The sequence below is a fragment of the Poecilia reticulata genome, linkage group LG10 (assembly GCF_000633615.1).
Source record: "Poecilia reticulata strain Guanapo linkage group LG10, Guppy_female_1.0+MT, whole genome shotgun sequence".
NCBI classification, from domain to species: Eukaryota; Metazoa; Chordata; class Actinopteri; order Cyprinodontiformes; family Poeciliidae; genus Poecilia; species Poecilia reticulata.
In genome coordinates, this window is record NC_024340.1 from 10,641,842 (window position 1) to 10,653,366 (window position 11,525).

General features: G+C 38.1%; 1 protein-coding gene across 1 annotated transcript; it reads right to left on the reverse strand.

Moving 5' to 3' along the window:
- Window positions 1-285: 285 nt before the first annotated feature.
- On the reverse strand, window positions 286-4,068 carry vma21 (vacuolar ATPase assembly factor VMA21). Its single transcript, XM_008419911.2, has 3 exons — window positions 3,882-4,068; window positions 3,574-3,683; window positions 286-1,219 (listed from the first exon to the last, which is right to left on the reverse strand). The coding sequence occupies exons 1-3, from the start codon at window positions 3,941-3,943 to the stop codon at window positions 1,080-1,082; spliced, it is 312 nt and encodes a 103-aa protein (XP_008418133.1). The 5' UTR covers window positions 3,944-4,068; the 3' UTR covers window positions 286-1,079.
- Between the last annotated feature and the right edge of the window lie 7,457 nt (window positions 4,069-11,525).

Genomic DNA, 11,525 nt, shown 5'->3' on the forward strand with positions numbered 1-11,525 from the left:
CAATGCCATAAAGAAAAGAGATATAAAGGTCTGAAAGTATTAGTGGTACTTTCAGCCTGGTATTAGCAGAGAGTGCCTATTAAAGAGGCCGGTAACTGAGCTGCAGTGAGGTCTAGGTGGCAGCAAATAATTTATGACCTGGAAAAGGAATAATTACACCTGTAGCCCAAAGAAGATGCCTTAAGAGGTAGGTAAGATATGAATTACTGTCCCTTTAACTGAGCGTTGCAGATTCCCATGGGAATAATAATAAGAAAACATACCAAATAATTTCAATACAAAATCTCAAATGTTAGTGAAATTTAATGACATAGAATAAGAAAACATGCAAACAGTAAAAGCTTCAAACTTTATTTGAGCAATTCAACAAACCCTACTAGTATTACACCAACATTACGTAACATCTCCAGGACTCGTTTAAGTAAAAAGCAACAATTTCTAATGCATGTTTTACAACATCACCTCACTACAGCGGACAAACACTTTCAAATGAGCGACGGAAGGAAACGGAGAGATGAGGTGATTTTAACAAATGAGACACCAGGATAACTTTGTTCCAAAATACAGAAGGAAAATGTTGATGTATTCGGACAAGGACTGAAAATTCAGGACAGAGTAATCAGTTGTTTTCTTGATTAAAAATTGATCAAACTCAAATTAAATAAAAACAAAAACATGCTGTGCAGATGAATTCTGACATAAACACTTTATGTGGAGAGACTCAAGAGCCCAAAATCAAAAGGCATCTGAGGACAAATTGTTTCAAAAACTGTTCTCAGTCAACAAAAAGAATCATTTTGTGTGAGAGGGAAGAGAGGGGGGGACAAAATTATGCCTGCTGGGGCCTGGCAACAAAATTGCACCCTGCGGTCTTTCCACCCCTGCGTCAAGGAAAATACACTACTTCCTGCTTATAACCCTGGGGTCAAAGCCTGAGCCAAGCCAGATTCCCCCTGACGACTTGTCTGGTTGTTAGACGGTGCAGCAGTGACTGTTGATGCCCGCGGGAGACAGGACTGTGGATCCCTGCCTGCAGTCTGACCATCTCCAGCGGCCTCAGAAGTTGATAAGGGTACGCCTTAATCATGTTTGCCCTTGCTTTTAGGCGAGCCTTCGTTCCAGGCGACGTAAACAAACAGAGCCAAGACCACGTGCACGGCGAGCACGGCTACGATGGCTGCATAGAAGTAGCTGTCGGAGCTCGACATCTTCATCGAACCTGAGAGGAGGAGACGGTGGATTAATGCTAAAAATGTCTTGGTGATCTTAGTTCATTACAAAGAATGCATACATGCATAACATGTTAAAAAGTTATGGCCAAAAGTCTAAAAATGTCATGGTTTTCTTTCTTCAAAATTCCTGAACAGGAAACTTCAGCATGGAGATTAGTGCGAAACAACAGATTGAAGTGGGTAAATAAAAGAAAACATCTGTATAATCTTGTTTGTTCAATAAGAATTTTTATTGTTTCTTGCAAATTAGAAAAGTCTGTTCAGAAATCCCTCTCAGCAACATGTTTGAACACTCTTAATGTCCTGCAGCTCTGCCCTGGTGTTTGGATCAGTTTCAAAATTCCCCCCAAAGTTATTCTGACTTTAGCCTTAAATCTGGAACTTCAAATGGTTTTCTGAGGTTTAGAAAAACCTCATTCAGAGAAAAGTCAATTGATCTTCATTAGCAGATGTCAAAAAGAAAAGAAGTGAGAAACATAGGGTTCTACTGTATATGTCATTTCTACAGTCAAATTTTATTTTAAATGAGCATAGCCCTGTTTAAAGCCCTTATGTGTGGAAAATGAAAAGTGATGCAGACTCAGGGAGCACTTTCTTTTCTTTTTTTTGTGCTGAAGTCCCTTCTTAGGGACTTAGATGGATACCAAACTCAGATTCTTTTAGTTTTTATTGCTTGCTCTCATTCATTTTATTTACCTCATTGCTGTTTTAGGTGTCACTACCTGCATTTATGCTGTTATTCTGCAATTCCAAAATGCTTAATAAATTAATATATTAGGGTGCATAACAGTTGAAACCAGACATTTACATTCACTGTAGAAAAAGGGAACCTTTTTGTTCTCACTGACATTAAATCCTGTTTGTTAGAATGATCAAAAGCATTTATATTTGGTGAATTATACGTTTGTTTTTATTTCTGCTTTCCTTAAAGCATGGGTGTCAAACTCCAGTCCTGAAGGGCCGCTGTCCTGCAGTTTTTAGATGTGCCACAGGTACAAAACACCTGAATCAAATGGCTTAATTACCTCCTCAGTTCTCCAGAGCCTTGCTAATGACTTAATTATTCTATTCAGGTGTGGTGCAGCAGAGGCACTTCTAAAAGTTGCAGGACACCGGCCCTCGAGGACTGGAGTTTGACACCCCTGCCTTAAAGTAAAAGTTTGCATCCTCTTTTTAGCTGTTCAGTGCAGGTCAAACATTGCGGGCGTCCTTTCACTGGCTTGGTTTGCTGAAATTTTGGCACATCAATCCTGACAAAACGGGTAGAACTGAGTCGGATCCGCAGGCTGTTTCGGTCACACACTAATGACCACATCTGCTGGAGGTAGGCAGCAGAACCCCTGGCGACCCCACGAGGACAAGCATGTTTAGATGACGGACGGAGAATCCATCACACCCTGAATGGCCTGAATGTGTTTGTATCTATATGTAATTGTTTAAAAACATTAATGTGACATCTTCAGGCATTTAAAACAATTGTATCCAAGGATAAACCAGGCTTGTGGTGGTCCGCAATTATCTTGTCGGTGTTGGTTTGATTTTCATCCATGACGCCACATAATGATGAAGTACGTTTAAGGTGTTACCACCATTGCACAGTCTCTTGTTCTTAACTTGCTGCTAATAGTTGCTGAATTTTCCTACTGTGGGACAATAAAGCACATTCTTATTCTATTCTAAAATATATCCAGAGATGTATTTCTCTTAAACTCAAAATGTTGTTCAGTCAAAAGCTTAAAGTGCAATGGCTTCATTACCTGGGCTTTTCTGGCTTATTTAAAAGTATAGTATATAAAGTTCAGATTGTTGAGAAAGCAACAAAAAGTTGCGCTCCAATTGTGCTGACACTTAGCAAATAGAGATCATTTTGATGATCATAACTGACCTAAAACAAGAAAGATTTAATCTGGTGGAATATCAGGCAGTGAGAAAAAACTATGCCTTTTTATTCAGTGTATGAAAACAGTTGGTATAAACTGAAGCTGCCTGGGTATTAAAAGATATAAGAGCGTAGAAAATGGTTCACGCAACATTTCCAAAAATGTCAAATATACTTAAATATAAATATCTGAAGATTCAAGCTATTTATTAGCAGTACTTACTGTCTATTGTGTCTTATTTCATCTAGATTACGCCACTGCTGCATCATAGAAGTTACTTTTATATGCATTAAAGTAACACAGTAATACTGTGTGTGGATTCATGGAAAGGGCCTACCCCAAAAAGCCATCAAATAACATGCAAAAAGACAGTCTGCAGAAGTCTCGTCGTTTCTATCCAAATTGCTGAATAATACACAAACTGAACACAGAAAAAGTGGTGACAAACTAATGAATTTTACCCTCAAAGATGTAAGCCTTGGTTGCGAAATACAATCCAATGGGCAGCGTCACCATGAGGATCGTGAAGAACAGCAGAGTCTTCAGGGCAGAGACCAAGGAGCCTTCATTTCTGCAGGGGCAAAAGTTCACATTATCCAACAGAAGCGAACACAGCCGAGCTACTGTTAGATTTAACACCGCTGCTATTGATGTGGCTTTGTCCTTCGGCCATGGATAACAATGCGGTGCAGGATTTACGACATATCTAACAGGGAGCTCGGCTACGCACATCCCCCCTGCTGCCTGTCTGTTCAGGCTGCTTCCTCACCCTCTAAAATACGGTGGAGGTCCAGCAGACGAGTCTGACGATGCTCGGACTGAGCCGTCCATCTCTGCGTCGATGAGAGGAGAGAAAAGGGTGGAAACGGGGGAGAATTTAAGCCTTTCCTTGGTGTTTTACTCTCGTTCGTGTTGTTATGAATCCCCTTCTTCCGGAATAAGTCACGAGACCGTGACGTCGCTTAGATTTTGTCGTCAACAAGTCTCGCGATGTCAGACTCTCCTTATGAAGACATAAAATCTGTGAATGAGCGCAAATTTATGATTCTGGCCTACGGTATGGCACAGTTCCTAGAATAAGAAGAGTGCAGCTAATATGTTCTGACATTTTCTTTTAAATTTCACCAGGAAACTTCCTGTATACTTTATATCTAGAATCTGGAGAATAAGGCTTTTCATTCTTCTTACAATTGAAAGACACGCAACAACGTTCATCATCTTGAAATAAAAAGCTGGACCTGAATTTGTTTACAGACTTTGATCTTTCACCAAATGGGCAAAATGTATGCAAAAATATCAGACAGTAATATTTGTCTGATATCACTGTCTGATATCATATCAATTTATTGCTTTTAATTTGATATGAATTTAGTATTTTGTAAAATGTCTGTAGAAAATTCAAAGTATACACAGAACTATGAACATACAATCAAGGTCACATGAAACTACTTAAAAGTAAAAGAACAAATACGTGGATGAAGCTACTCTGGTCAGAAAAAAACCTGATGTTGTTATTGCACTGTTTGATAGGATCAAATGGAATTTATGTGTGATTAAATTAAAATAACTTTTTTTGTAAGTTGGAGCTATATAAATGAATTGAATTAAATTTAATATAATTCATTTGAAAACCGTATTTATTAATATCTTACAAAAATTATCTTATCCAGAATAAAACTGAGATATTTTTGCCATTTTTTTAACGGAGAGCTTCGCAGACTCCAGCTTCCTAGAAATTTAATAGAGTATAACTCGATAAAGTATAACAACTTACATAGTTAGCTCCACTTTAATTTAGCAATTGAACATGTTTGTTGTCCTTGCATGCAGGAAAACACAAATGACACGTAAATCCCAAGAGCCAAGGTTTCTGGGCTAAAAATAAGCCAAATCATCATCCTTCCACAACTCTGACTTTTAGGATAAGATGTTTATGCTGGTGAAGTGTGTTTATTTTTCCTCAGACATGACTCTGGGCAATATAGGAAAAATGTCTCCACTTTTTTCCCCTGCTGTCCAAAGGAGTTTGTTTCAGGGGTCTTGCGGTTAGTTCATATGCAAATTTAAAAAGCAAGCTGGGATGCTGTTATTTTTAGACTAGAGAGTTTGTTTTTTTGTTGGTTTTATTATTAGGTGGGGGCTCCTGACTGACTTTCCAAACATGCCATAACTTGATATATATTTTTTCTCCATTTTAAATTCAAAGGACGTCAAATTTTATCTTTGTATCTAAGGATCTTCTCAGCCAGAGATATGCAGTATTTACAGACGTTTCTCCATCTCTTGAACATTTTCCCATTGTGTCAGGTCCCAGGTTTTTTTTTTTTTTTTTAAATAAAAGTTACATACTCCAGTCTTGTCAATGCACTGGTGCAGATTTGGTTTCCAGTCTGACAACAACCCTACACATTCAGTCCGAGTTAGATTAAAAATACCTTTCCAATCACTGTTGTCTCTTACCATTTAATCTTCCAAGCACCAGTGAAGTTGTCTGGTGTGTGACCTTGGAGGAGTTTAGCTTTCTGGCCCAATTGGCGAACAAAACTCAGACTTACTTGGAAATGACTTCATAACTTTTAACAGATTGATGAGCAGCACTGTAGCTGCTTAACAAAAATTACATATTGAAGCAATGGAAACAAATATACATATATGAGAAATATTCTGAAAATGTGACACAAACTAGAACTGAATGATAAAAGATTAACATTAGATCATCCTCATCAGAGAACATGCTAGTGCTCTTGCTCCACACGAATAACGAGTCCTTTCTTGCTGAGCCTCAGAAGTGAAGTCATTTAATCTGTTCCATGCAAGCTGTGCGCTTCGTGTCGGTGCGCCGGCTGCGTTTCAGGGCTGATGTCTCCCAAGCAGAGCCTCTCAGAGTGACCCTTTCTGCTCCAGTTGGCTTCACGCTCCGTGATCCGACGCTCAGCAGGTTGCCCAAAACACACTTAATTCGAAAAGACTCTTTAAAGGGGCCAACCAAACGCAGGAGGAACAATTCATTGGGGTGTGTTCAAAATAATCATTTTGCTTTGTGAAGCAATTTCACTTGTGTGTTAGTAATGGCAAAAAAAACAACAAAAAAACGCCCAGAACATCACAGGCTCTGGAGACAGGAAGGGCTGTCACGGTGAATCATATCATTCGTCAGCCATGTTGCTGGATGAACAAACAGGAACAATCCGAAAAATAATTTTCTGTTTCTGCCCATTTTGTTCTCAACGATGATGCACACTTTCAACCAAGGAGACACGGCTTTCAGCATTTAACATCGCTTTCCGTGTTTATTTGGGGTTTATAACTTAAATGCATCACGCCTCATTCACCTCCATTCATCATGAGTGGCAGGGTCGATTTTGACCTGCAAGAGAAGCAGCGCGGAGCGACTGAATGTCGACATGCAGCTCGCACAAAAGAAAGGGAAATGAGATGTTGGAAATGTAGTCCCTGACCTGCAGCTGTGCGACACACGGCTTTGTGTTTCACAGCCTGTTATTTATTTTTTCAAATAAAATCTCCTTTTGTTTTCTGTCTATCAGCTTCAGATGCCTATACTTTACTTTGTTTCTGTTACATTTCAGCTTTAATGCAGTCTTTCTTGGGTGGATTAGGCATTTACTACTCTGTTGATTGCTCTCACTCACATGAAATCAGTTTGGCTCTCTTTGTTTCAATAGTCCAATAAAGCCGCCAGTTCTGGTTATTTATGTTACTAAAAGCACAGTGATGTTTAATTTCCCTTGAAATTTAGCTAGAACCTCATTGTTTTCGCAGCACCACATAGAGAAAGATGTTTTTCCTGATGCAAAATTGTCATGTGTTTTTTTCTGATTTAATTTGGAGAGCCAATAAAATCCTTCCTTAAGGGATTTGGCTGTTTAAGAGATTGTATTTCTTTTTTTCTGATGTTTTTTTTTGTCTCAAAAAGTCGGTAACACTTTATTTGAAGGGGTGTGCATAAGACTGACATGACACTGTCATAAATATGACATAACATCTGTTATGACCATAAAGAAGTCTTTATGAATGTTGTCGAAAAGTGACATTTGGTAAATAGTGACACTTTTAATGCAAAATTTGTTTAAAATTAGCATTAAAAGTCAATTAAAAGTGCCATCTTTGCATTAAAGTGGCATTATTTGCTAAATAATGCGCTTTCAGTTGACTTTTAATGCAAATTTTAAAGACATTGTGCATTAAAAGGGTCACTATTTACGGAATGACACTTCATGACAACATTCATAAAGACTTCTTTATGTTCATGACAGGTGTTATGTCAGATTTATGACGGTGTCATGTGCTGATCTTTCTAAAAGTATATCCATAATTAAATATATGTCAGATGTCATACCGGGTTGTTTCCAAGCAGGTTTTAAATGTCATCTCCACGCTTCATGTGCAAGCAAGCATATATGGAAAATTCTATTATTTTACTTCTTATTTCTGAGGGGGGTTTTTCTATTACTTTTTTCAAAAATTTATACTTTTACCTCCTTGTTGCTTGAGTAATTATTTCAGTTAAATCCCAGCATTATACTGTTGGGAAATTCTCTCTCTGGTGTAAGTCCAAATACTTTGACATGCAAAAGACTCTCATGAAAGAAGTTCTGCCAATCAAAAGAGCTGGGATTAATTGTAAAATAAATAATGACCCCTTCTCATAAACAGGTCATCTGCAATCACTCCAAACACAGAACCCATCATGGGAGAGACTTTGATTATGTATTTTGTCTGAAAACAAAAAACGTACATGGAAATAAATCAGACGGATTATTGCAGTGAACTTTGGGAATAAACCATAACTTACAACAGATGTAGCCAGATAAAGAGGCACATTCTTACCCAGTCATAAAAGATAAAAGGAGGAATTTTAATGGAATAGCTTGATAGAAAGAAACCCTTTGCATGGAATAAATTAGACGGTATTTTTTGCAAGGTCCACGCAAACATGTCCTTCCTAGTTATCCTTGTCGTTATTCTCCTCTCGGCTTCCTGGGAGTTTTTCCACGGCCTCCTCTGGACTCACCAGGTTATGCTGTTTGCTTCGTCACAAGTTGTGCGTGCCAAACGCGGGACGCCGTGCGCTCCGCACCTGTTGTTTATCCACACAAGACCGTGACCTTCCGAAGATATTTCATGTGTGGTAACCAGGATCTGCTGCTGTTAATGGACTTTCCATGAGAGGCTATAGCAGAGCTTACAATGCTCTAGGGATAGCTTACGGTATTCATAGCTTTATGATCTACTGCTGGGACAACCACTGGCAGACTGAAACGATTCTTGAAAGCAGTCATTCATGCCAGTCAGTATGTTGGTCCTGCACTGCGACCGTAACTCTGTTTGTCAGAGTCAGCATGTGGGCAGGAGGAATGGTTGGGTCCGGATGCAGATCGGAGCCCAATCAGAACAGAGATGGACGTGTGACGGGTTTATTTGTAGGGAGCTGCTGCTTCGGCTCCAGAGGTTAGTTGGAGTTTGACAGATCCTGTGATGTTTCACAGAGAGTTAAAGAGTCAGTGAAACATGATAAGGAAAGTTGTACCATCATCACCCTGCAGAGTTCGATACGTAACACATCCCTCAAAATGCTGATTGGTCCTCAGCCTTTTATTTACTTATTTATTTATTTCTTTGCCAAAATAATCAAAGTTTTTTGGCAATGACCCTAATGCAGACAACAAGATTTTATATGTTGGTCTGTTAAACAACATTAGTTTCTTGGTATTTCAAGCGGTGCTGGAGTTTTCACTCACATGTAACATCTGTCTTTTATGTATCATTCAAGTTTTAGAAATGTTGACACGTCAGATTTTATTTATTTTTTTTTGTTGTTTAAAAGAGTCAAACTATTCTATAAAAAGTTTCTATATGAAGATTAAAACTGCTCTGCGGTGACTGCTTTCGATTCCCTTTGTTGATAATACAAATAACATCACTCACAGCAGAGGAAATGACTTTTGAATGTTAAAAACTAAAATGAAAAAAAAAAATCAGAATCAGATTAACTTTTTTCAGAGCAGATCAGCTAGAAAAGGTCGGACCAAAAATCTTTTGTGCATTTCTATTAACCATCAGCTACTTTTTCCTATTTAAAAAGCATTTTATTTCATTTAGTTTACAATTTTAATACCAAATTTGCGGTTGATATAAAAGAAACAATTAAACATGCAAAGAGAACACAAACTAATAAAGACAGCTGCTATTCAGTATGAAGATTCCAGCGATGAACCAATAATTTTGAAGCAGTTTTAGAATGTCAGTCCTAAGTGTTTATATCTCATGGTTTACTTGGCTAGAAATCGAGTTCAACAAACTTTTTCAAAGGCAAAATTAACAGAGAATCAAAAGTATGAACTGAAAGGTCGTTTTTAATTAATAGCAGATTCTTCTTCTGCTGGATTCTCAAACATTCTAAAAACGTAGAGCTTTTACACATCTGGACTAAAGTGTAGACCTAGAACAACTATTGAAATGTGAGAAACTACTGCATGAAAAAAAAAGCATGATCTAACATGGAAACAAATTAAGACGTTCCTCCATTCAAGAATTTGATTAGTATAATTAATGCCTGTTTATAAGGCTGACTGATATGGTGACTGATTAGTATATAAATGTCATTTCATTTTTGTAATCAAATAATAAGTAATAAAAGTCATGAAAAGGTAGTTATCAACATTTTACATTTTGAGTTCACCTTCATGCAAACAAAGAGAAACTAGATCTTACAAAAAAAAAAGTTAAAAGTTGAAGGAAATTATTTTGAATAAAAAACAGAGGAAAGGCAATTGTTCTCCGAATGTTTCTAGCAGAAAGGAGAGTCGAGTTAGAGGACGTCTGAGATAAGCATAGACAAGTTTAAGCACTTGCTGCAAATATTGTCCTGCTTCAGATTCAGCAGCGCGGCGCTGCATGACTCTGGATGACAGAATTAGAGCATAAAAAAGCAAAGGCGCCGTTGTGTTTCTGTAGGTTTCCTGTATTGCTGCCTGGGTGTCGTGCCGGAGGGTGGGCAAGCAGAGATGAGGGTTGTAGACTGACCTGATGAGGGGATGATGATGATGAGGTCTGCAGGCACCATGGTGGATAATGCCTATGCAAGGAGCAGCAGGAGGAGACGGAGAGGAAAAATACTGGAGCATGAACAGTTATGACACTGGCTGTAAATGTGCTATTGTAGTATTTTTAAATTGTATTTCATATGAGGAAATGGATCTTTGTTGGAATTATGCATTTTTTTTAGGATCCTTATGGATCTAGTGTAGCAAACCAGAGCTGTGTAAGTTTGGGAATATGTTCGCATGCAGACAAATTAATGTTTAATCCCCTCTGTTGTCTATGATTCTGTCAAGAAAAAAAAAAAAAAAACGATATGAAATGTTTACCCTGTCTTGTAATTCCAGCCTTCATTGGCTTCTCTGGACCTACTGCACCTTAAAGCCCCTAACATCCCTTCGGGAGATGTAGCAACCCATCATATGCATGAGAACACAAGCGTTCCTAAACCTGATGCAAAAATCCATTAGGAGGCCTGCTCTTGTAGCAGTGGACTCACAATGAAACCCTGCTGGTGTAAAGTGCAATGAAGTGCAAGAACAGTAAAAATTCCTGTGTGCACAAGCAGGAGCTAAGTCTGGTTTTCATGCAGCTGGCAAAAAAACACCCCCAAAAAAACCAACAACAAAAAACACCATTGCACGCAAGCATTGGGCTATATAATGCCTCATTGCTCATTTATCTTGTGTTAACTGCGTTCACGGTGAGGTTTTGCTGCTGGTGTGGAAATAGCCTTTATCTCACTCAAATAATTAGTTTCTTTGAGACTTCCTGTGCAAACAAAAATGGCTTGTGGAGGAGAATGAAATCCACAGAGCTGAGTTTTATGTCATTGGGGGGAGAAAAAAACCCCAGATTCACACCCTTAGTTCTCTTGGTCCAAGTTTTCCACATAATTATTCAGTGATAAAGAGGACAATTTAACTGCAGCTAAAAAAAAAAAAAAGAAAGACATAAAACTCACCAATCTTTACAAATAAATATTAGAAAAGAACAGAATTGACATCACATTATGAGTTTTTCACTTGGCTCTACTCTTAAATTAAACTGAAAGAAAAATTATGTAAAAATTAAAGCTGATATTACAGCGCAACAGGGAGACCTTGGAGACGGTTTTAAGACAGTAATCATAATTTTCTGATTGCTGTTGGATAGATCTTAAAAATTCCCAATTTTTGAAAAAAAAATTTTAAGCAGTCAATTTATTGTTCACCAAATTCAAAGAAACATTCGTCCTCAAAATTAGAGAATAATCCTATCATACAAACTTTTTGCAATCTTTGAACTTAAACTCCTGGATCAGTGCTTCTGTGGGTTTTTTTTGTGCGTGCGTGTGTGCGCGTGTGTGGGGGGG